Source organism: Solea solea, chromosome 6, assembly GCF_958295425.1.
Source record: "Solea solea chromosome 6, fSolSol10.1, whole genome shotgun sequence".
In the NCBI taxonomy this organism is placed as follows: Eukaryota; Metazoa; Chordata; class Actinopteri; order Pleuronectiformes; family Soleidae; genus Solea; species Solea solea.
In genome coordinates, this window is record NC_081139.1 from 9199015 (window position 1) to 9222341 (window position 23327).

General features: G+C 39.7%; 1 protein-coding gene across 1 annotated transcript in view; it reads left to right on the top strand.

The window, feature by feature from the left end:
• The window catches only part of stab1 (stabilin 1), a 57704-nt gene that overhangs the window by 24087 nt on the left and 10290 nt on the right, over window positions 1–23327 (top strand). The window contains exons 31-62 of the mRNA XM_058630849.1: window positions 1067–1178; window positions 1354–1431; window positions 1721–1822; window positions 1906–2010; window positions 2418–2552; window positions 2940–3068; window positions 3245–3301; window positions 3513–3626; window positions 3913–4108; window positions 4936–5031; window positions 5131–5176; window positions 6515–6594; window positions 6681–6806; window positions 8459–8532; window positions 9758–9829; window positions 10994–11113; window positions 11199–11246; window positions 13924–14004; window positions 14175–14321; window positions 15453–15587; window positions 15666–15725; window positions 15906–16082; window positions 16289–16378; window positions 16740–16886; window positions 17823–17879; window positions 17979–18132; window positions 19000–19149; window positions 21007–21111; window positions 21226–21342; window positions 21754–21886; window positions 22049–22109; window positions 22326–22470. Coding sequence (XP_058486832.1) covers window positions 1067–1178; window positions 1354–1431; window positions 1721–1822; window positions 1906–2010; window positions 2418–2552; window positions 2940–3068; window positions 3245–3301; window positions 3513–3626; window positions 3913–4108; window positions 4936–5031; window positions 5131–5176; window positions 6515–6594; window positions 6681–6806; window positions 8459–8532; window positions 9758–9829; window positions 10994–11113; window positions 11199–11246; window positions 13924–14004; window positions 14175–14321; window positions 15453–15587; window positions 15666–15725; window positions 15906–16082; window positions 16289–16378; window positions 16740–16886; window positions 17823–17879; window positions 17979–18132; window positions 19000–19149; window positions 21007–21111; window positions 21226–21342; window positions 21754–21886; window positions 22049–22109; window positions 22326–22470 — 3449 coding nt within the window. The remainder of the gene's footprint in view (window positions 1–1066; window positions 1179–1353; window positions 1432–1720; window positions 1823–1905; window positions 2011–2417; window positions 2553–2939; window positions 3069–3244; window positions 3302–3512; window positions 3627–3912; window positions 4109–4935; window positions 5032–5130; window positions 5177–6514; window positions 6595–6680; window positions 6807–8458; window positions 8533–9757; window positions 9830–10993; window positions 11114–11198; window positions 11247–13923; window positions 14005–14174; window positions 14322–15452; window positions 15588–15665; window positions 15726–15905; window positions 16083–16288; window positions 16379–16739; window positions 16887–17822; window positions 17880–17978; window positions 18133–18999; window positions 19150–21006; window positions 21112–21225; window positions 21343–21753; window positions 21887–22048; window positions 22110–22325; window positions 22471–23327) is intronic.

Genomic DNA, 23327 nt, shown 5'->3' on the forward strand with positions numbered 1-23327 from the left:
ATCCGCTTTCTATGTAGCATTTAGTATGAGAAAAAGGTCCAGAAAGAGTTCAGAAGTTGTTTGTTCTGCTGATAAAATGATTCCCAAGATGTGTGACTTTTGACAATAACACTTCATAGCAGTTTTCAGACAAAACCTCTTTGTAATGTCCAAAGATTTGAGAATCTCTGGAGGTTCCAGGAAAGTGGGTGACGCCTGGCTTGACCATGCAAGTGTCTCTTGCTGAATTCTTACAAGCTCACTTGGAAATAAACTGAGATTAGCCCAAAGTAGCTGGCAGGAGGATTGCTGGAGTGACTTTGTATGGGCTCAGAGCACAGCAAACAGCATGATAATCTGAATGCACCATTTTTGTTTTTATAATTTATACCTTTATAGTTTGTTACCTCTATAGTTAGCAGTTTGTTAAGATTTTGAGAATGGCTCTCCTTTGTGAAAATGTTGAGGGACAGAGGTTATAGAGGCTACTGTGAAATTGGCATTACCCCCTGGAGCTCAGTGCATGTTTGATAGCAGCTGATGTAAAACATTGTTGGTTTTGGTCTTTCTTTAGGAGATTGGTGACATTATAAAATAATTGAGAATACCACAAACTCTGTCCTAAAATGCACAGTATGTAATTTATGCCACTAGGTGTCAGTCAATCAAAAGAATAACGAAAGCCCTGGTTCAATGATGTTGGAAAACATTGTGGGATAAGGGAATAATTGTCTTGTTGTCTCATTTCGTTCACCTGACATTTGCGCATTAGCGCATAGCTTTGTTAGCAGAATGTGCAAAATTGTCCTTCCTCACCTTTTAACTTTCATTGTAGGTTTGCCTCGAAATTTATAGCAGAGACAGTAGTGTATGGCATTATGGCAAGTACACTAATCAACAAAATACCCAACATTTGTCTCATCATTTATAAAATAAGATCTTTAAATGCAGAAATATTACTTTTATCATTTAAACCTTAGGGAACCTGCTGTTGCAGCATCAGCTGCAGATCAGCTGCAGCTCCTGCTCCCGGGAGCGCAATGTGAGTCTGTGTTGTGTTGTAATTATTTGCTTTTTGTGGTTCCAGGGCTCACATTTTACGGGGGATTTACTCTGGAGAGGATCTGGCCACACTGGCGGGCAGCAGGCTGCCCACCCTCAATCCACTCACCTATCTGGAGATCAGGAACAGCAGTGGGGTAAGAATGGGGCCTTGTGACTGACTTCACATGCAGGTGGATGTACTGACACTCATACAGTTTACACAATTTTATCATTTATCATAAACTTAATAAATACATTTCTAGATAAAATTATTATATACTTAGATACATATACAAGTATTCTGTGTATTTCACTTTTATTGTGTTCCAGGTGATCCACATTGGAAATGCTTCCATTGACATACACAACCTACCGGCAACCAATGGCTATATTCATATCATAGACCAGGTAACAGTCATTTTCTTTCAGTCAACATTTTATTTCAACAGACTTTTCTTTCATATTTACCAGTTGACATTTAGTAGTTGGCCTCGATGGTGGTGCTAAAGAAACATACTTTCCATGCAAAACTAGTATGTTGAACAGAAACTGGATATTGTTGTTTGATTTTCTAATTTCCAAGTGAAAGACTGTTTCCCCCTTTTCATTAACCTGAAGAATACATTTAAAATTATGAGGTAAAAAAGAAAACTGTCTAATGAAGTATAACATTTTTTTTTTTTTTTGATGTGGTCAGATTCTGGCCCCACCTGTCTCTGTCCTCCCCCCTGAGCCGCCCACACTGATGGCCTTTCTGAACTCCTCTTCCAACTTCATTCTCTTCAGAGAGTACGCTCTGGTAAGATATCTGTCTGTATGGTCATCTGCCTAAACACAACACTGTTTTTAACTGTGTGTGTGTGTGTGTGTTTGTTGCCACAGATGTACAACCTGTCACAGAATGTGGGTCCGGTTGATTTTACCCTGTTGTTACCAACAGACAACGCCATCAGGCAGCACCTCAACAGGACTAACTCCCCCATCCTGGTACGCCCAGTTGATATGAGCAAGTGCACAGACTGTTTCTGACCTGAATTACCTGAGGTGTGCCACCAGGGTTTGCTCACATTACGCAATTAAGTAATTCGGGTTTTCTAAAGTGTATTTCTGTGAGGTGCTGACAAACTTTTAGCACTGAGTGTGCCACCAGTACACATTTGTCGTCGTGGAGAACCTGTTAGGTAAATCTGAACCAAAACATTTCAAACACCAAGATCACAAAATAACACATTTGAACTGACTAGTGGAGACAGTAAAGGATGAACAACTCCAATGACTTTGGCATGGAGAGTGAGCAATTTACCAACAGTTAAATAATATTAAATAATTAAAACTATATTTTATTCCTCCTTCTCACGTCTTTAACCCTTTTATGCATGTTTGTGTCTGTCCAGGAATCTGATGTGTTCAAGTACCATGTGATTCCAAATGAGCTGATTTTTCTCGACCACCTGTCAGATGGCACATTAAAAAGCACTCTGCTGGGCAAAGATTATCAGGTCCAGTTCCACTTTAACGAAAAGAATCAGGTAGTTCTGACCCTACATCTTCACAGTAATGACACACCCTAACTGAACCTCACAGTTACAGTATCTGTTAGTTTAGTGACCATACTCCTGATTTTGTAATCCATTTTTTATCTATGTATTTTTATATTGATGTTAACTAATGTGAATTTTTTTCTGTTCCAAATGTCAATGCAAATTCCCAGCAATTCAATCAGCAGCCAGTAAAAAAACTGACAAGATTCATGATGATTTGTATTTTGGTTAAATATATTTACACTGATGCTAATGTAAACATTCCAGTAGGATCTCTTCAGAAGTGTTATTACGTATTTTTGTAAACGTGTAAAACAAATTGTTAAGGTGATAATGTGTCAAAGCGGATGGATTGATCTGTTTCTTGTCATCCAGACAGTTGTGAACGACGTTCCTCTTGAAGGCAGTTTTACTGAGACACAGTATGGTGTCCTCATAGTCCTCAATCAGGTCCTTAGACCTCGCCGCAACAGATGCAGTAGACTGGTGACATTGCAGGCCAATGTAAGGATGAATTAATAATTTAATAAATGGCCACCACACACTGAATTATTGGAAAGATGGACAAACACAAATTAGCTGAAATAAAAAAACAGGTGCAATTTGTGAAACCATCAATTGAGATGGATGGATGGATTTTATGACAACCACCCTCTCCCCCTCTCTTTCTCTGTCTGCAGGGACTTTGTACTGACTGCGATGGACCACCTCAGTGTTTATATTCAAAGAACAAACCAGTAAGAAAGTTTTCAGTGTACTATGGTGGCCTTGAAGGTGAAAGCGCTACAAAATTTCAGACAAATGTAGAGGTTTCAGGTTGAACACATGGTCTTGTACACATGTGCATGTAATTTGCATCACACATGATAAGAAACAATGTAATTTCGATGTGTTCTTTACAGCTCTCACTTTGTGTTTCTTTTGTGTTTCGACTGTGTTCTACTGCAGATCAAAAATACATTTCCAACCAACATGCGGCCCAACTGTAAATACAGGAAGAGGGTTGGTTTGAGAAGAAAGATGGTTGAAGGATGCACCATCACATGTCTTCAGATTACCACGGTCTGCTGATACTACCGAACCAATGTAGATGAACTGTAATTCTGTACAAAACCTGCAAAGAAACCAAACCTATGCTAACAATCCCGCTAGGCTAAGCCTCTGATGCTAACAAGCTTGCACAAACAGGCTAGTGGCAGAATAATCAGACAGCATAATAAACATTTACATAATGGATCTTAATGTTTGAGTGACAAAAAACCACCCCTTTAACAAACAGATGTTTTTTGTAGGGCGTGATATTAAACAATGATTAAAGCACCAATAATACTGATGTTTTCTCCTGCAGGATCAATCCTGTTGCCCAGGTTACTTTGGCCACGAGTGCTTTAAATGCCCTGGAGATGTCGGCAGCTGGTGCTCCAATCACGGGGAGTGTCAAGATGGTAACCATGGCAATGGGGAGTGCCGTTGCTATGAGGGTTTCCATGGCACCGCATGTGAGGACTGTGAGCCGGGAAGATTCGGAGTCAACTGCTCCTCCAGTGAGGACACACACAAAGACAGCCTGCGTTTTCTGACTTTATGTATTTCTGCCACAAGAGGTCGTTGCTTTGTTTGAATGACTAAAGAACAAGAGCCCACCTCTCAAAGCAAAAGCCACATGGAAGCTGTGGTTATTAATATTTTTTTTTTTTTATATATCTTGGTCAAGACAACAAGTGCCTAATTTATTTGTTACTGATAAATGATCACCAGCCAGTAACTGAATGGGAAACCATAAAAACTGTAGTAATGTAATGTCAGATTTAACCTAAATGAGTAAGGATAACTTATCAGGTGACTACAAGGGAAGATGCAACGAATTGTGCTCATACTAAACAGAGCTCAGTATGATTCACCACAATATCACAGTACAGTGTTTTTGCGATAATCAATACATCAAAACATTAATTTCATGGTACATCACGAGATATGGGAAGAATACAAATTGCTCCTTAAAAGTTTAAGTGCAGAATTTACAGCCATAACATTACAGAGTCCACATTATCCCTCTGTGAACTCTTTCTTCAGCCAATTAACTTCCATTCACATTAACGTCATTCATGTGAAAAGTGGCTTCCCAAGGAATCATTAAAGAGTGACATTGGTGAATCAGATTGGGGGACAAATCCGAATAGAGTGCAGTATTTTTAAGTCATGGTATTGATATATTGCATCAGCTTATCCAGAATTGTATCTCACTATTCAGGGTGGGGATGATTGCTGTTTTTGTCAAGTCAACCAAACCTGCACATCTATTGTGATAAAATGCTGATAAGTCCACAATAAATAGTGTGAACAATGATAATAATGGGTGTGTGTTTTGCAGAGTGTGTCTGTGACCATGGGAAGTGTGAGGACGGTCTGGCAGGAAGTGGCAGGTGTGTGTGTTATAAAGGTTGGAAAGGAGTGTCCTGCTCTTTCGGTAAGACACACACACACACACTATGAAATTGTAACCTCCTTCTATCGTTTGTGCTTGTTTTTTAACTGAAAATTGTGTGTGCGTGTCTGTCTGTCTCAGAGATCAAGGACGACGCGTGTGGTGGTGTGTGTGATGAGAATGCCAAGTAAGTCATGTTGTTGTGCCTCTAGCTGAGTGGTGTGTCTAAGTCTGTAATGTGGATCAGATGCCAGATTATATGGGAATGAAAGAAAGACCTGGTTGAAAAGGTTCACTTCATTTAAGAGTCCTTAATTATCACATAAGCAATGCAACAGAACAGAAGGTCATGGTAGTCATTAACTAAGAGCCAAGTACCATCATGCATTAGTTGACTCTTTGACACTGAGAATGACCTGAGTACAGTCTTGTCAGTTAAACTCACTGGCCAGTGCATTGGGTGTAACTGTATTTTATGTATGTATTGCTATCCAATACAACAGCTCAGAAGAAAATCCTTTTTGACAACACTAGGGAAGCTTTTAAACTTGATTAATCTGCTTAAACGTAAAGAAGGTAGAATGTTTTGCTAATTAAGAAGAATTTGGCATTGTTGATTAATAACTCCATAATCATCTTTCAGTATAATTGAAATCAAGTCATCCGAGTAAGAATGACACTTCTGCACCTAACAACGAAAGTCACAGCTGTTTTTAACCAATCCAATTATAGGGAAGTTCAGTGAGTGACAGGAGACTTTGACCAATCACAGGGCAGTTCTAAGAACAAGAGTGGCTGCTCCTATTGGCTGTTCTGTTGCACCTACTCTGTATACACCGCTTTTCTGATGCTGGATGCATACAAATAAAAGTTTTTCTCTTGCAAAGAAATCAAAATAGTTGGACAATAAACACAATAATTGTTTCAGAGACAGATTGTCTCAAGTCATTTGTTCTGTGTGATACAGTTGCATGTCTGTGCTCATCTAATGAGAGCAAATGTGATTTTTTTTTTTCATAACCTGCAAATGAAACTCAAAAACAACACATTTTCCAGCAAATGCTGCCTGCTGCAACTTTAATACTTAACATTAGTTTGAGGTGATGCACCAGATGTATTATGTGGAATAGAGTTTCTCTTATTTTTGCAAAAAATTAAAAAGCTGCTATTATCTCATCGATTATATTTTATTTAAAATTTTCTAATTCCAATATTTTTCATATCATTTTATAAATATCACAAACCACAAACTGTTTTTTTTTTTTAGCCTAATATGGAGATTGTGATTATAAATCATTAAAACCAGCTCCTAAATATCCAATTCATAATAGCTGGGCAGCAGTTGAGTTCTATGGCACAGAGGCATGAGATCCTGTACATAAGTAGGATCAATGAAAAATTAGAACATCACCAGACACATTGTGAGAAGGCAAATTCTTCACAGACAACAGAAATCATCAGTAGCTGATTCAGATTCAGTGGTAATGTGTTACCTCACTGTTGAACAGTTTGTGCTTTGTTGTAGCTGTGTAACGGGGCCAAAAGGCACAGCTGCTGCTTGTGTGTGTGCAGCTGGATATGAAGGCAATGGAACCCACTGCAAAGGTAAAAACACATGCACATGCACACACTGTATGAACCTCATACATACAGTTCATGAAATCTGATTATGCTTTCCCTTTGATTCCCAGAGCTGGATTTGTGCAGCAGGTCTAATGGTGGATGCTCACAGCTTGCTGTCTGTATGCAAATATCAGCAGGAGAGAGGACCTGTACCTGTAGAAAGGACTACACTGGAGATGGTGTCATCTGTCTTGGTTTGTTTTCCTGACTCCTGACTCCTGATCTCACACCAAACTACCCCGGGTGAAATTCCTGACATCTTTCCAAGACCTGGAAAAGATTTACAATATTATTATTTACATTTTGCAAATTTAAGCCGGTTGCCTCACATGTACATATAGTGATAATGCACGACAGTGGGCAGGGCTGATGCTTGGTCCTAGAGGTGACTACGTGAGGTTAGCCACGCAGTGTCTGTCATGGCTGACTCTGTAGAAAAGATTGTCAATGTTGCAAAAGTGATGATAATGCAATGTCTGCCATGTCAACAATTGTTGGGTGCACTTTTTCTGACAAAACATAATGGCAATAGGGAGAACAACCTTGTTCAAGAGCTCTGTTTAGGCTGTGAAGTGTTTGAGCTAAATGCATAAAAATGATTTGATTGGTTAGCACTTGTTAGATTTGCAAAATGTGATATAATTGCCCACCGCTTTGGCTGGCACTTGGAAAATGTAACATTTCTCAGTGTCTGACATGGCAAACTCCCAGCTATGGCAAACAACGGGTCTGTAATGCAGTTTGACAACCATTCAAAGTGAATGTACATGAGTTGACCATTTATGGTGTCCAGATCCAATTTTGTAGTAAAACTGAAATGTTTGGAGACTTCAACTACTTACTCCTGAGTTAGAAGATGGGGAATTACAGTTTTTGCTCTATCAGAGGAAATTAATACACCTTAAAACAAGAGCATTTGTCCACAAACCTCTGTCAATACTCTCTTATTGCTCAAGGTTAACAATTGTTTTTTAAAGGGGACATATTATGCAAAATCAACAAAATCAATACTTATATTTGGGACTCTGGAGGCCCAACAGTCCCCAAAGTGTGGAAAAAGAATACTCAGTCCTTTTTTCGTGGTCCCCCTTAGTGTAAGTATAGGCGATAAAACACGCGATGTTGAATTCCCTGCGCTTATGACGGCAGCATGCGATCAGCGGTGGCGAGGTCTCCGGAGCACAGACTCAGTCTGATACAGTCACATACAGCGGCAGTTTATGCAGCTCGCCGCTCACCGCTGGCGATCTGCAGTGGCGATCAGTGGTGCTGTCCCTAAGTGTTTTTAACTGATTTACAGTTCGGCACTGTTCGGCTTGCAAGAACTGTGGCACTCTCGCTGTTTTCCGAGCACGCTGCCATGTTGATATTGTCAGAGAACTAGTGGAGGGAGGGGGAGAGGAATGGAGCGGCGGGAACAGGAGCTGAGCGAGTGAGTGCAGTAACAAGGACAAATCAGAAACCCCCTGGAAGAAGTGGGTGTGTGTTTGCCTGTGTCTCATTTGCATATAAAGGGACCATGCACAAAACCGAGCGTTCTGAAAGGGGCGGGTTTAGCAGGGTTATTGAACTGCTATGGTGCTTCATCCTTATGGTATTTTGACCAAAGCATGTCACAGACATGTTCATTAGGACACCAGGGAACTATTTTAACTTGGGAAATAGGGTATAATATGTCTCCTTTAAAAAAAATCCTGAATCCAGATTTGCGTCCAGATTACTAAAATGATGACAGGTAGGCAGACAAACAAATTGTTTGTCTCTCCACCAAAGAGGTGGAGATAACTATTCCAAAGCTTCAACAAGTTGTGTATGTCATAAAAATTAATTTTGTTCATGTTCACAGAGATAGATGGCTGTCTGGTCAACAATGGAGGCTGCCACAAGTCTGCAGACTGCATCAGAGCAGGCCCCAACATTGTAAGACAACACTTCACATCAGTAAATTATGAGTCACTACACGGTAGTTATATGCCCTGGCTGCAATCTACTTGTCATGCTCCAATCACATGCACTCTCACACCAAGGCAGTTCAACCCTGCTACAACAATGCTGCCTCACACTGTTGCTGCTGGCAAACCTTTGCCACCTTCACTCCAGCCTCCACCTTTCTAGATTAGAGTCTAACAGACCTCAAATGTTAAAAATAATATTCAATGTCTTGCTTGGGCTCACTCTTGTACAGGGGTTTCCTGCATTGCACTCACTGTGTGTTCCTGACAGAATGTTAGATATTACACAACATTTAGTCAACCTTGATTTAAAGGTTTCATTTCCACCTCACTTTCACGAGGAGTCACATTAGTAAAGCCCAAACAGTCTGTGGAGGTTTCATCTTGTATCATATTTATTGTTCTGGCCTCCATTTCTGCTAGTTATGAAGTTTATCCACCTGAGGCTAATTCAACTTGTTAACACATTTTTTTTCTCTCTGGTTTAGCCCTCTAGCCAGATGGCCTTTTCCTCATTGGTCTCTAGAGTGTTTAAATCTAACAATGCTGGTGTTTTTGTGTGCAGGGAAAACAATGATGTAATCTACTCTCTAAGTTCAGGGTACCGTGGAGTAGATAATTTAAGGATGACCTTCTCTTGCTTCAAACCTTTCCCTCCTTATTCATTTTAATGCATATACTGTATAGTCCTGCTCATGGTGCAGCTGTGGACATTAACCAGTATATGTATAATCATGTGAGAACAACGCATTTATTAAACTTTTACAACCATGGTATAGCAGCTTGGGAATGCTGGTTAACATGTAGAGTTTATGGACCATATTTGAATGACTATTTATATTTCATTTATTGTACTGACAACAAAAAGTGAGGAATGTGTATATTAAAACAACTATATTGTTAAGGCGGCTACATTAAAATACAGTACAGGAGAGGACAGGGAGACACTGACAGGAGGTTAAATGAACTTGGCACTGCAGCTGTATTTGTAGCCGCTCACAGTTGAAGTCTTGTTGAAGCACAAAATATAAACTTATGTTATTTACAATGATGTGAAATGATTTTTGGAAGGAGTAAATAAGAAATAATTTCTTGATTTAAACTTGATTAAACTGAGTTGGCAGAGTGACACAGACAGATGAAGGGATTGATTTAATGAATGTATTCTTTGTCTTCTCTGCTGTCCTCTCTAGACATCCTGCATGTGTCAGATGGGCTTTCAAGGTTCAGGAAGATTCTGTTATCCTGCCAACCCCTGCAGATTTGTATGTGTCTTTTGTTTATTGTGTGATTTTTTGTTTTCCTCTTTTACTTGAATACCTGAAGTGTTTTCTCAGGAGGACTAGACAGTATGTTGCATTTAGCAGGTACCTTCATTAGAAACTTTAATCTGTTAATATGTTTTGTTTACATCCTGGTTGTATCCATTATTTCATTTTTCTGGGTGGAAAAGATGGTGTCTGTAGCTGTACTGTAATACATACTTTATTATGTTTATTATGTACTGTTATAAACATGCACAATTATTTATGTTGGACCTAATGGATTGATGCGCTGGCATACCTGTCACTCACCAACCTGCCTACCTGTGAGGTTTAATATGATAATGTTAGGTGTAGGGCTGCAACTTATAATTATTTTCATAATCGATCAATTTCTTTGATATTTTCTAAATTAATTGATCAATTATTTGGTCCATTAAAATGTCATAAAATGTTGCTGGGTGTTTTGCAGTCCTTGAAATTATGATGTTTTGTTCCAAATGCTTAATGTTTTGTTTCTTATACGGAGCAAACAAAACTGAAAACTGAAAATATTCACACTGAAGCCCCTAGAAAATCAGGGAGCCGATTAATCAATTAAGATAGTTGACAATAAATTTAGTAATTGATTAATATTCGACTGATCGATAAATTGTTGCGGCCCTAGTTTTTTTGTTTACTGCAAGTGATTCAGACTTGATGTAGTATAAATGAAGCTGTCCTCACAATTCTCTCTCCTCCACTCGGCTTCAGGTGTGTGTTCTGTGTTTTTAGGGTGGAGCGTTGATAAAAAGATAGAGGAGGGGTGGAATGTATTGGTTGAATTGGTTACTGTGTAGCTTGATGTTACAACCTTTTCCAGAAACCTACTACAGCTTTTTTCCCCCTAAGCAACTTAATTCCTATCAGGACATGAAGCCGATTTCAAAGTATATTGGAAACTAATGAGAGATTAATTGCTTTAAGATGAGCTTAAAGCAAACATTTTGGTCACATAGACATAGATATAAATGTTTGTAGGGTTAGTCTGACTAAGATGTGTGCTTGTTTTAACAGATCACTTTCATAATCACATCATTGTCATTGATATAACAAAACTGAAGATATATTTCATGGCTGTTGATTTCTGTCCTGTATCAGCAGCTTTTGTTCTTGTGTATTCTGCAGAATAACGGTGGCTGCAGTAAGTATGCTAGGTGTGAGTACAGGGGTCAGGGCCAAAAGAACTGCACCTGCTTCAGCGGCCACATCGGTGATGGCTATGATTGCAGGGGACAGGTCTACCAAGTGAGTGTGATCTCTCATTTGTCTCTCTTTCCTCTGTTCCACCTCCACCCTTCACAGGAAGTTGTGTTGTTTGTCTGTCTTACAGGAAGTGTCCCGACAGACAGAGAACCAATTCCTCCAAATAATGTTGCAGGTGAGTTGCTGTCATTTAAAAAAGACAAGATAATAATTATATTTTACTTAACTTCCAATTCACTTTGTATAAAACTGTTCTTTTCTTTTCAAGTTCTTTTTATTGGTTTTTAAGCAAGTTCCCACTCACACACAAAATAAATAAATATAATAAATTGATAAAAACAAAAGAAAAAATAACTAGTACCGCACGCGGTTCTGAACGGGTTCGAGCCGACCCGCGCCTCGCGCTCTCACCCGTTCATTTACCACGAAGACATGCTCAGGACAGGTCCCTGGTGTCACATATAAGGTTTTGTGCAGATCGGACAACGTATGGCAAAGTTAGAGGGCACTTCCTGTTTAAAATGGCCAACTTCCTGTTCAGTCAATAGCGTCGCCGTAAACATATTCAGGGAAGGTCCCTTAACTCACATATAAGGTTTCGTGCAAATCGGACAACGTACGGCAAAGTTAGAAGGCACTTCCTGTTTAAAATGGCCAACTTCCTGTTCGGTACACGCCGTCTCCGTAAACATATTCAGGGAAGGTCCCGTAACTCACATATAAGGTTTCGTGCAAATCGGACAATGTACGGCAAAGTTAGAGGGCACTTCCTGTTTAAAATGGCCGACTTCCTGGTCGTCTCCGTAAACATGTTCAGGGAAGGTCCCGTAACTCACATGTCTAGTTTCGTGTCAGACTTTACTTCCTGTTTCGGGCGTTCCACTTCCTGTAGGTCTGGGGTCCCATTACATTACATTACATGTCATTTAGCAGACGCTTTTATCCAAAGCGACTTACAATGGAATTGAGTACAATCAGCCAGGGGTGGAATCGAACTTGCGACCATGATGTCTTTCGCACACAGGGTAGGGTCTTAACCACTGAGCCACTCCACCCCACATACTAAGTTTCAAGTGGATACAACAATCGCTGTTGGAGCAGCATCAAAAACTATAAATGTAATTCTGTCTGCTGTCACCAGGTGGCACTGTATTTGAAATTGAATATTTTCATACAGACGTGTTCGGGGATGGACCATCATCAATCCTAGCAAGTTTGGTTCAGGATCAGACCAGGATTGGCAAAGTTGTAACAGTTTGTTTTTTTAGAATTTTCTACCACCACCAGGAGGCGCTGTTTTCATGTACCGTTTCAGCAACTAACCATCATCAACTATAGCAAGTTTGGTTGGGATCAGACCTTCCATCGTGAAGTTATAAGAGTTTCATTGTCTGTTGTGAAAAATCTAAATTATCTCCAACTTTGGCGCCCCCTATCTCGTACGCCATACGACATTTTAAAAAGCTTTTGATAACTTTAGATCCTCAACTTGTCCACATTGATCTCACCAAGTTTGAAGGTGATCGCCCAAAAGCTCTAGGAGGAGTTAATTGAAATACCGGCTGTCATATTGTCTGCTGTCACCAGGGGGCGCTGTTTTCAAATTGAATATTTTCATATAGACGTCTTTAGAGCCGGACTATCATCAATCCTAGCAAGTTTGGTTCAGATCGGACCAGGATTCGCAAAGTTGTAGCAGTTTGTTTTTTTGGCACAAAAATCCGACTTTGCATCGTTGCCATGGCAACATCTTTAAACGATTTGTCGTCATATTCATCATGCATCATCTACCATGTGTTTAGACTGTTTTCACCAATTTTGAGTGCGATACGATGATCGGTGTAAAAGTTGGGATGGGTCTAGAACAATTTGACGCATTTTCCGCGTTGCTAAGGTGAACGCCCTCAGACAAGTTCGTTCAGTTACGAAACTTGTAAAACGCCAAGATGGACGCCAAATCCAAGATGGCCGACTTCCTGTTGAGTCGAGGTCATGGTGTCAAAAGGATTTTTTGGAATCACCCCACCAAGTTTCGGGAAATTCGGTGAAACTAAATTTTGGCCTGCTCCATAGGCACGTGACCTGTGGGGCGCTAGTGAGCCATTTTGCATTGGTTTTTCGCAATTCCATTATTTTATAGCCAGTTCTGATGTGCGTGCCAATTTTCGTCCGTTTTCACGCAGGTTCAGGGGGTCAAATTCGAGATTCCCTGCGGAGAAAAATAATAATAATTCCTAGAATAACAATAGGTCCTCGCACACTGTGTGAGTGCTCGGTCCCTAATAATCCTTCCAGTTTCAATAGGGTTCTTGCAACCCTTGTTGCTCGAACCCTAATAATCCTTCCAGTTTCAAGAGGGTTCTTGCAACCTTGTTGCTCGAACCCTAATAAACAACACAAAAAAAGCACAATCATTGCAATATCATGGCAACTGACCCTCATGTGGTGGATTAAGTGGTAGAAGATGGATGGATGGATGACTGTAAACTTTAATTTTAAATCATGAAAATTACATGAAAGAAAATGAAAAACCACTCAGAGAATACAAACCCAAACCTCTGCCAAGGCTATAATGCCAATACACTACCCGTTCTCACAAGGTTACCCATCACCAAAATCTAATTTTTTTTTAATCAAACAAAGACAAAAACTAATATATGTGGCCAAAAAAGCATCATCCTTGGCAAAAAAAAAAGGAGAGGGAGTCAGTGTTTCTTTAGTTTCTAAGTTTGAGCTGTTTCTCTTACTTGTTTTGAAGGGTTCGGTTAAAAGGCTCATGTGCTTTAGTTAATTATTTTAGTAATACATACTCACCATTACTTAAGTTTATTTGTTTTTTTACTGTTCCGCAGCTATCGCAAACTAATATTCAATTTGGTGATGGACCATTGACTGTCTTTGTTCCTGTATCAGAAACCAACAACATGTCCACTGTGAGTATAGTGTCAGATATTCGTACATTATTAATTCAGCAATAATTTTAACAATGTATCAATGTAACAGTCTATGTTTTAATGTCAAATCTATAAAAAAAATAATAGATTAGTATACGTCTGGAATGCATAACAGCTAATGCTCATGTACATTGTGTGTGTGTGTGTAGGTTTATGAATGGAGGTCATCTGGTCGTCTCAATGACCTGGTCTTTAACCATATTGTCTCCTGTGAGCGTTTGTCCTTTAATGATCTAAAAACAGCTGGGAGTGCTGTTTCCTTGTTGGGACACATGCTGCACTTCAGCTTTCAACAGGTAACTCACAGTAACACACACTTTTTGCCATGATGTTGCATTTTCAAAGGCTTACTGGTGGTGGACAAAACAGGCGATGGACTGAATGACACAGGATATTCATCATCAGCTCAATGAAGCAACAGTAAATCGCACATTTTATAGTGGCCTTTTATTGTGACCTGAACAATACTCATCCTCTTTACTCAGCATCTTAATAATCTCAAAGGTGTAGTGCTCATTAATTGAGATTCTAACAAATTTGAACCAAATGTGAGAGAAAAGGCCCTTTGTTTGCATACAGTATATAATATCTTAAATCTTGTACTTCTTTTCAGGGAAAAATTTGAGCAAAAACAAAAGTGCGCTAATTTGACTCTGGCCATAATCCATTGCATGCATAAAATTGTGCCTTTTATGATTTTTTTTTTCTCCAGACTTGCTGGTTTGAGTATTTCTAAACTGTTTAATCTCAACAAAATCTAAGAATGGAAAAAATAAAGCTGCTTAGCCAGGACTATATACCTGGATTTCTTCTAAGGCATTGGTTAGTAGGATCAGAATTAAGCGTCAACATCATAAATCCATGGGCACAACCAGGCTGAGGATTTTAAGGTTTAGTGGTGTGCAGAATGTTTTCTTGGCCAATCACTAACAACTAAATATGGTTGCTAACCATGTGCATTCCTATATTGTCACATTTCCTACACACACAAGTCATCTCAAACTATTTTCATGACGTTTGGTGAACTTCAGGTGCTTCTATAGATTACTCAGCATTATTGTGCAGCCATGTTGGCTGCACAATAATGCTGCGATAATGATGCCTAATCTGCATAAATAATGTGATTCAGAATTTCAGAGGAAGGTTTTCATCATCTTGTGGAATCCAGTCCACTGAGAACTGAGGATGGTGTGAAAGCCAGCACATGATGCTGACTACAGTTTTTTTATGGTGTCCTCTCTTTTGTGTGCTTGTGTCTGTTACGTGATGTGTATTTATGGCAATCTACTGTCACTGCTGTAAATCCAAATATAGACGACTGTTGACACTGATCAGTAAAATAGATCTGTCTCCCTCTTCACTTCTACGTCTTCTACCATGTCATGTCTTATCTGTCTTTCTCTCCACACCTGTTTCTCCTACTGCAGGGTTCAGTCTGGGTCAACAACCGATCAAGGATTGTGAAGAGTGATTATACAGCATCCAATGGATTCATTCACCACATTGACACACTATTGACACCCTACAGGCTGCAGGACAGACCACGCCTCAATTCTGACAGGGTTTGTTTTAAATTATTGATGATCATTCAGATTTAACTGACGGGGACTGTGACCACCTGCTCCTCTCTCTCTGTTTAGATGAACTTCACATCAGCAGCTACGTTTTATGGCTACAGCCGCTTCTACAAACTCTTGGAGGTAAAACATGTTTGTCTTCCTGCATCTTCTTCCACCACCTCTTATCTTTCTTCTGCTACACTTGATTCTCACTCTGCAGTCCTCCACCTCATTCATTTATCTCTTCACCACTGGCAAAAAAAATTTGAGTTCCACTTGTATTGAAAGTAATGCAAGTAATCTGTACTGTCAACTCTGTAGGATGCAGGGTTACTCCCTATGGTCCAGATGCCCATCCACCAGCCGTTCACCATGTTCTGGCCCACAGACGCAGCCATTGACTCCCTGCCTGCTGAAAGACAGCGTTGGCTCTCTAGCCCTGACCATCAAGAACAACTGGCTTCTACAGTGAAGGCTCATATAATACGCAACACAAGGGTAGGGAACTGTAACTGCAAGGCAGTCATTTTAGGTTATGAAGAAGAATGCTTTTGAAGTTAATGTAAATACATCCACTGCAGAAGACATAAATAGCTCATAAATGTTATTTGTTGCAAATGCAAAAATATAGAATTAATATTCTGAAATAATACTTACATTCTCAGCATGATTTTGTGTGTGTTTGTGTGTATGTGTGTGTGCAGGTGATGGGTGTCAGTAAGCCAAGTACTTTCAGGACATCCCGCACCATGCACGGATCCACCCTCACGTACAGTTGTGACAAGGCCTTGGTGGTGAGACAATACGTATTGCCACAAACCAAAAAGAGAACATGGTTTTCATCATCATTGTGGATGTTAATGCTAACACCTGGTGGTATCTGTGAAAACTGCTGTTGGGCTCATTAAACAAAAAACAACACAAGTGTTTTGTTTTAATTATAAATATGTACATACATATATATATGTATATATATACAGTATATATACATATATATATAGATATACATGTATATATGTAAATATTTATAATAAAAAGGTGTGGTGTATTACAGTTTTGGAAAAAAATGAATAATGTGATACCTACTAATAATAAGAAATGAATGTAAAAAATCACAAATTAAGTATGTGTGTTTGTGTATGTGTGTCTTTTCAGGGGGCTATCGTGATTAATGACAATGCAGCCAAGGTTGTGGAGCGCTACATGAACTTCAAAGAGGGCATGGCTTATGGCATCGACCAATTGCTGGAGCCACCTGGCCTGGGAGCACACTGTGACGGCATCGAAAACAAAACAACAAATGTTAGTTGTGCTAATACTTTTCATTTTTAAAACAGCAGCTGCTTGTCTACTCACTATGGAAGCTCTTGTACTTGTTTTGCCTCAAAATAGAAAAAAAAACATACTCATGGATCTGCAACGGTCTCTGCCATAGACTGTGCATGATAGATGACATTACAGCTCTCCCAAAGTGAATGTATGACTAGCCCCCTTGTGGCTAGCTGCAGTGAGTCATAAAGCCTTGCTCAGGGGTGTCCAAACGTTTTTTAACAAGGCCAATATGTCATGTAAACATGCCAATCCAAAAACTCTGATCCAATATGGACATGAAAGTCACAGACGCAGAAGAGGAAAAAAATTAGACGGATAGTGGACAGCGAGGGAACGAGCAGACACGTGCAGTGTTTGTTTACTACAGAAGTGGAAGTGAAGCTTCCTCTTCTGCTTTTAATTCCGGAGAATTATCCAACACTGCTCATAGTTTATTCTGACTGAACGCTTGATGCATGTGTAAGCACAACACAATCGGATCATTTATTTTTCATCCATGTAAAGGATGGCATTGTAAATTCCAATCGGAACGTTTTCTCGGAATGAAGACATTTTGCACATGTAAACATATTGTAGCTATTGATGAAAGGTGCTCCAGTGATGCAATATGATGCAGTGATGGACTAAAATAGCAAAAAAATAAATATATCAAAAATTATCGTGTAAAAGGTCAATATTACATGACCCTGTGATTCATCCATATGTATGTCTCAGCGCTTCTAGAACAAAATATTTCATAGGAGTTTGTGGATGAATTTAGCTTTTAATGGTGTGACTGGCCTTTGGCTTCTGCCAGTACTGCTATTGTTTCTAGTGACAGTGGTTCAAGACTTTATCCATACAAATATCCTTTCTACTCTTATTGTGTTGGTCAATGGACTGAGGCTTTCTGTCTTAAATTGTCAGGGGCGCTGTGGAAATTGCCCCGTCCCTCCAGCATGCTCCTCTCGTCACGTTGACACGGTATGATCCACCTTTCTGCAAAGACATTTGAAACTAGTACAATACATAATGCACTCTGTGTAGAGATAAATGTCATGAATGCTTTTTCATTCATACCAGGGGACGACAGTGCCTTGTACGAAATATCGCTCCAGAAGCTACCCTCGTTGGGGTCTTTCGAGTCGCTTTGACAGAATGGGGTGCAAGAGAGTATGTCTATTTCCTTCCTGGACCCAGAAGTGCTGCAAAAACCACTACAGCCGAGACTGTCATGGTAAGGAAGAAAGGAAGAAAGTAAAAGCTCCTGTAGTTAGATATTCGATTCATCCAGCCCACAGGAACCAGGGGGAAACACTCTAACATCTAGAAGCCACAGTGTTCATACTTTGACCCTTACCATAATATTATGTACCGTACAAGTAAAAATGTAAAGATTGTGCCAAGTGTGGTCCTAGTGTGTCACTTGTATATTTGTATCAATTGTATTATGCATTTCAGAGGAAGGGGAAACACAACCATAAGCAGTACATGGGAAGCTAAGTTGGGTAAATGTTTGTGCTATCTGTCTAGCCCCTGTTTGGAACATTACTCTTGAACCAGTTTGCAGTTTTTGCGCTTTGGCAAGCAACCCGGGAGACTTTTACAGAAATTCAAGTGTTTAGTTAGTTCTCATGTGCATGATAAAATGTTGTCTACCTGGTGGTGCTACTGTAGAAGAAAGGTCAGGCGATCAACAAAATGATTCAAAATCATACTCTGTGGCTGATTTTTTTTTGGAAATCTGGTCAACAGCTGAGCATATTATCATGACTTGAGGCATGTCATGTAATTGAGTATGAGAAGATAGAACATGGTTGTATAACATGGTACTCTACAAGCAACATGTCCTGTCTATGACTTTTAACTACCAAGCATGTTTATTTTCTATGTTTCTTGTTCCTTTAGATGTAACACCAAACACTGACCCTGTAGCTGTTGTCATTCAAACATAGAGATGGGCATGCCCCTGCAGCCTCCCCCTCCTTTTTAACTTTTATTTTAACAAAATGAGGTGTCATTTATTAATTTGGTATCAGTAAACTACATTATCAGCCATTGTTCCGATTGTCTTTTGACTCTACTTCTTCCCTCACTGTGTCAGTCTGTCCAGGTGGTGTGGAGGCGCCCTGTAGCAACCACGGGACCTGTTATGATGGTCGGGAAGGTTCAGGAAGCTGCAGGTGCTTCACAGGCTTTAGAGGAACTGCTTGTGATCGGTGTGACACTGGCTTCTATGGAACAAACTGCACAGGTACACCAGAAACTAGAACAACTATTTATTTGCGTGCATGTGCAAAGGTTTATTGCTACAGACAGCATGGGTTACTTCAAGATAGGTTATTGAAAATGAAACCACTGCTATGGCTTATAGAAAATGGTAATCAAGTAAGTGAAGGTGTATTTGCTTGATGTGAATTTCTGAAAAGGCAGGACACCTAACACTGTGGCCATGATAACTTTAAATTGTGATTGCTTTCTGAGGAGGCACATGTATTAGGCAAATGCTAGCTATTATGGTTGGGCAATAGGACAAATACATGTAGCTATCAGTGATGCCCTCCCATTGTAGTGTATATATTAATTCCTTCCTAATTCACACAGCTATTCTTCTGGAGACACTGCTTTGTTTTCTATTCATTTGGACACCCTAAATGAACTATTATCCCTAACCATAACGACAAACAGTCAATGCCTATCCCTAAATCTAAAGTTCCTGAGAAATAAGGACTACTGGTCCTGACAGGGTCGGTGTTTATGCCAGAAAAGACACACACACACACAGTGTCATTGGACTCATCTGTAAAATCAGCCTGGGTAAATCAATATTTGCTGTGACCATCTGTTGCACCTGCCATCTATTTGCACTCAGTTTTTCAAGGTTAAGTCATTTACCTAATTGTCTTTAGATAAAAATGATGAAAAGTATAAATTTGACCATTGCCTCAGTTTGTCGCCATAGTCAGCTCATGCACTCATTGTTCAGAATATTTCTTTGAAATTCCAGCAGCTTTGTCCTGTTGAGGGAATTGATACTAAACAGATTTTTAAAGTGACTGCTCAAGATTTTTATTAAAGGTCCAGAGTGTATAATCCATCAACAAAAATTGAATACAATATTAATAAATTATGTTTTTGTTAATGTATTATTTATATTAAAAGTTATGTTGAATGTTTCTCAAAACCCATAGATATCTTGAATTTGCTGGCATTGTCTGACCAATAGACCAAAAAAATCAAAAAACACAGAAAACCAACCAACAGGCCAAATAGGAGAAGCTGAAAAATAACTGAAATCATCAACAGTTATCAAAATAGTTAATAATATAATCACTTAATCTCGGCTTTAAACCCGCATCCCTTCTCACCCCCCAAAAAGATGTGTCACCTCATCATCTCACCAGCAGTCTGTTGCCATGGTGACACTCCACACTCACCATCACACAGCTGGGTATGCTTCCTGCTCAGGACAAACCTGCCAGCTTTCTTCATTTAGAGACACCCAAATATTAACAGCTGGCGTAAATCTGATGAATGTGAGCTGTGGTGAATATTTTCTGAAATTTTGTGTAAATTTGTCAGTGTGTGAGGCTGCTGTGAACTTGGTCTGCAAACCACCAGTCAAAAATACAACTTGAAATGATGTTGAATATACTGTACTGGCCAGTGCTGTAGCAACTGTTACTAAAATACGTTTAGGTTACATAAAAATACAAACAATGATATGGTTTTAGCCATATCACCACAGAAGCTTAATTTTGTATTGTTTTGCCAAATTTTCTAAATAGATTCTGATTACATGCCTCTGTTGTCAAATCCTTTTTCATTACATCCATCATATCACCAAAGATTGCCAGACATCTGTTACACTGTGATATGCCTCATATCAATATATGATATCTGTGAGCCAGACCTATTTGTTGCAATGTGAATACAGCTTCTACAGTCATTATCGCTCATGATCACCTTTTTTACCATGATCACCAAAACAAAAAAAGTACAATTTCCATACAAGCTTCAAGAGTACATACCTCTTCTATCATAACTCTCTTTTTTAGATTATTTGAAATCATCAGTCACTTATTAAAGTGGATGCTTTTGTCTCTCTCAGTCTGTGGCTGTGGGAAGAAGGGAAGGTGTGATGATGGCATTGACGGCTCTGGACAGTGCGTGTGTAATCTGGGCTGGGAGGGCAATCACTGCCAGAATAAAATTGGTGAGTGTTGCTTTTGAATGAAAGGATTTGAATACATTAAATCATATATCAGCCTCTGGATGTTATAAGGTATACACCTTTCCTGTTCGACTAATCGTACATCTGTTGGTTTAGGCTCGATCCCAAAGGAGTGCCGGCAGTGCCATGCACAGGCGGACTGTGTGCAAGGTGTTGGGTGTGTGTGCAAAACTGGGTTTCAGGGAAATGGCACATTCTGCAGTCCAGTGCCACGTGAGTGATTCATCACCCAGAGATAATGACTCACTGTTGTCATTTGTCTATACAATGATAGTGACCAGAATGACCAGAGCAGAGTGAAGCCAGGAATTATGATAGAGCCTTCAAAGCTTCAAAGTCTAAATTTGAGTTTGTTTAAATTCACATATACTGTGTATGTATGTGTATATATATGTATACATATATCGCATCTGTTGTTACTAAGCAACCACAACCGGGGAGCTGTTGAGATTACTGTGAAGTTGCTGCAAACTCAACCCTGAATCAATTAACACATTCAGTCATTCCAAGCATCAGTGTACTACAGTGTTACATGCTTTGAGTGATCGTCAAGACTAGAAAAGTGCTATGATGTTACATAGCAGTGGACAAAGTCCGATTACAATTTTATGAAACACCCTGCAGCTCCAGACCTCTGCGCTGAGTATAACGGCGGCTGTGACCAGAACGCAGACTGTAACCAGACTGGAATGGTTGTCAACTGCACCTGTCACAGTGATTACAAAGGAGACGGTTACTCCTGCGAGCCCATCAACAGGTGAGCGTAGCATCATTAAAATGTTGCTTGTTCTCGCTCTCTTTCTCTCTCTGTCTCTCTGTCTGTCTTACCAGTATGACATAAGTTTGACAGTTTGACATAATATAACTGTAAGATATTTACAGATGGGATCAGGCTGCTGTTTTGTTTTCTATATTCCAGGTGTGTCGAGGAGCCAAATGGTGGCTGCAGTGACTTTGCCTCCTGCAAGTTCACCGGTCCAGTGAGTAAAAGTTTGAGTGAAGATTTCATGGCTTGTCTATTCTTTTGTCACAGAGTCACCTGATAACACAGTCAGTGTTGTGGATATTGGCTGCTTTAAATGTCAATCAATATCCATGACACCCATTGAAGTTTTTAATGACCAACTGCATCTACACACACAACCCAAGCATTTGTAGCATTTAAACTGAATTACTCAGTATTTTGTTTCTTCCAGAATGAGCATGAGTGTGAGTGCCTGCCGGGGTACGTGGGTAATGGGGTCCAGTGTTTAGAGAAGTTGGTGCCACCTGTTGATCGTTGCCTGGAAAGCAATGGAGATTGCGACCCAGTGGCTATCTGCAAGGACCTCCATTATCATGGTAAGACATCTGTGCTTTTGTTAATTTATTACAATTGTCATTTATTTTACATGACTTCTTTATAGGAAAGTGACATGTTATGACATGTCATGTCCCACTAAGACATCTCCCGTTCAACAACAATGCAGAACAACAGATAAGTTTAATGGTCAAGCTAATTAGTTTATACTACCGATGATGAACCACCACCAGCAAGAAATGCCTTGAATGGGTCTTGGTAGTAGTATAGTAGTATCCAGTATTAGATTATACTGCTGTGGGGGTCCCTCCCACAGGGGTAGGCAGCAGTCGGCTAGTCTTCACACCACGTTTCCAGGCGGCTCTGTCCAGTGGGTCAATGCCGTTGAGGCAGCACACTTTGATGTCCCTCTTGACACACTCCATCCAGGTTCTCCTCGGTCTACCATGACCTGTGTTGCCGAGCAACTGCAATTTGGTGATGGTGTTGATGAAGCCGCTGGTTTGTTCAACGTGTTGGCTTGTGCACAGCAGCCATTTTGACAGGTCACAGCAGGAAAATCAGAGATTTAAACAATCAGATTAATGATGGCTGAGTTCCATTTAGCATTCAGGATGCATACTGATTCAATGTAACACTTTTTTTGACTTACAGGAACTGAATAGAGCCATTGTTAATTCAACACCTGCAGCACCTGTTTCAAAAGCTTCAAAATGTTTCTATTACCATGGTAACCTACAGTAATGCCTTTTGTCTGCTATGATTTCTTTTACCACTCATGACAAATCTATCATTTTATTAGTATAGTACACTGGCAACACACCTTTAAAGATGACTGTCACCAAGGTAACGCATCGGTGGGGATATTATTGACAACAATAGTAATTTTTCTGAAAAT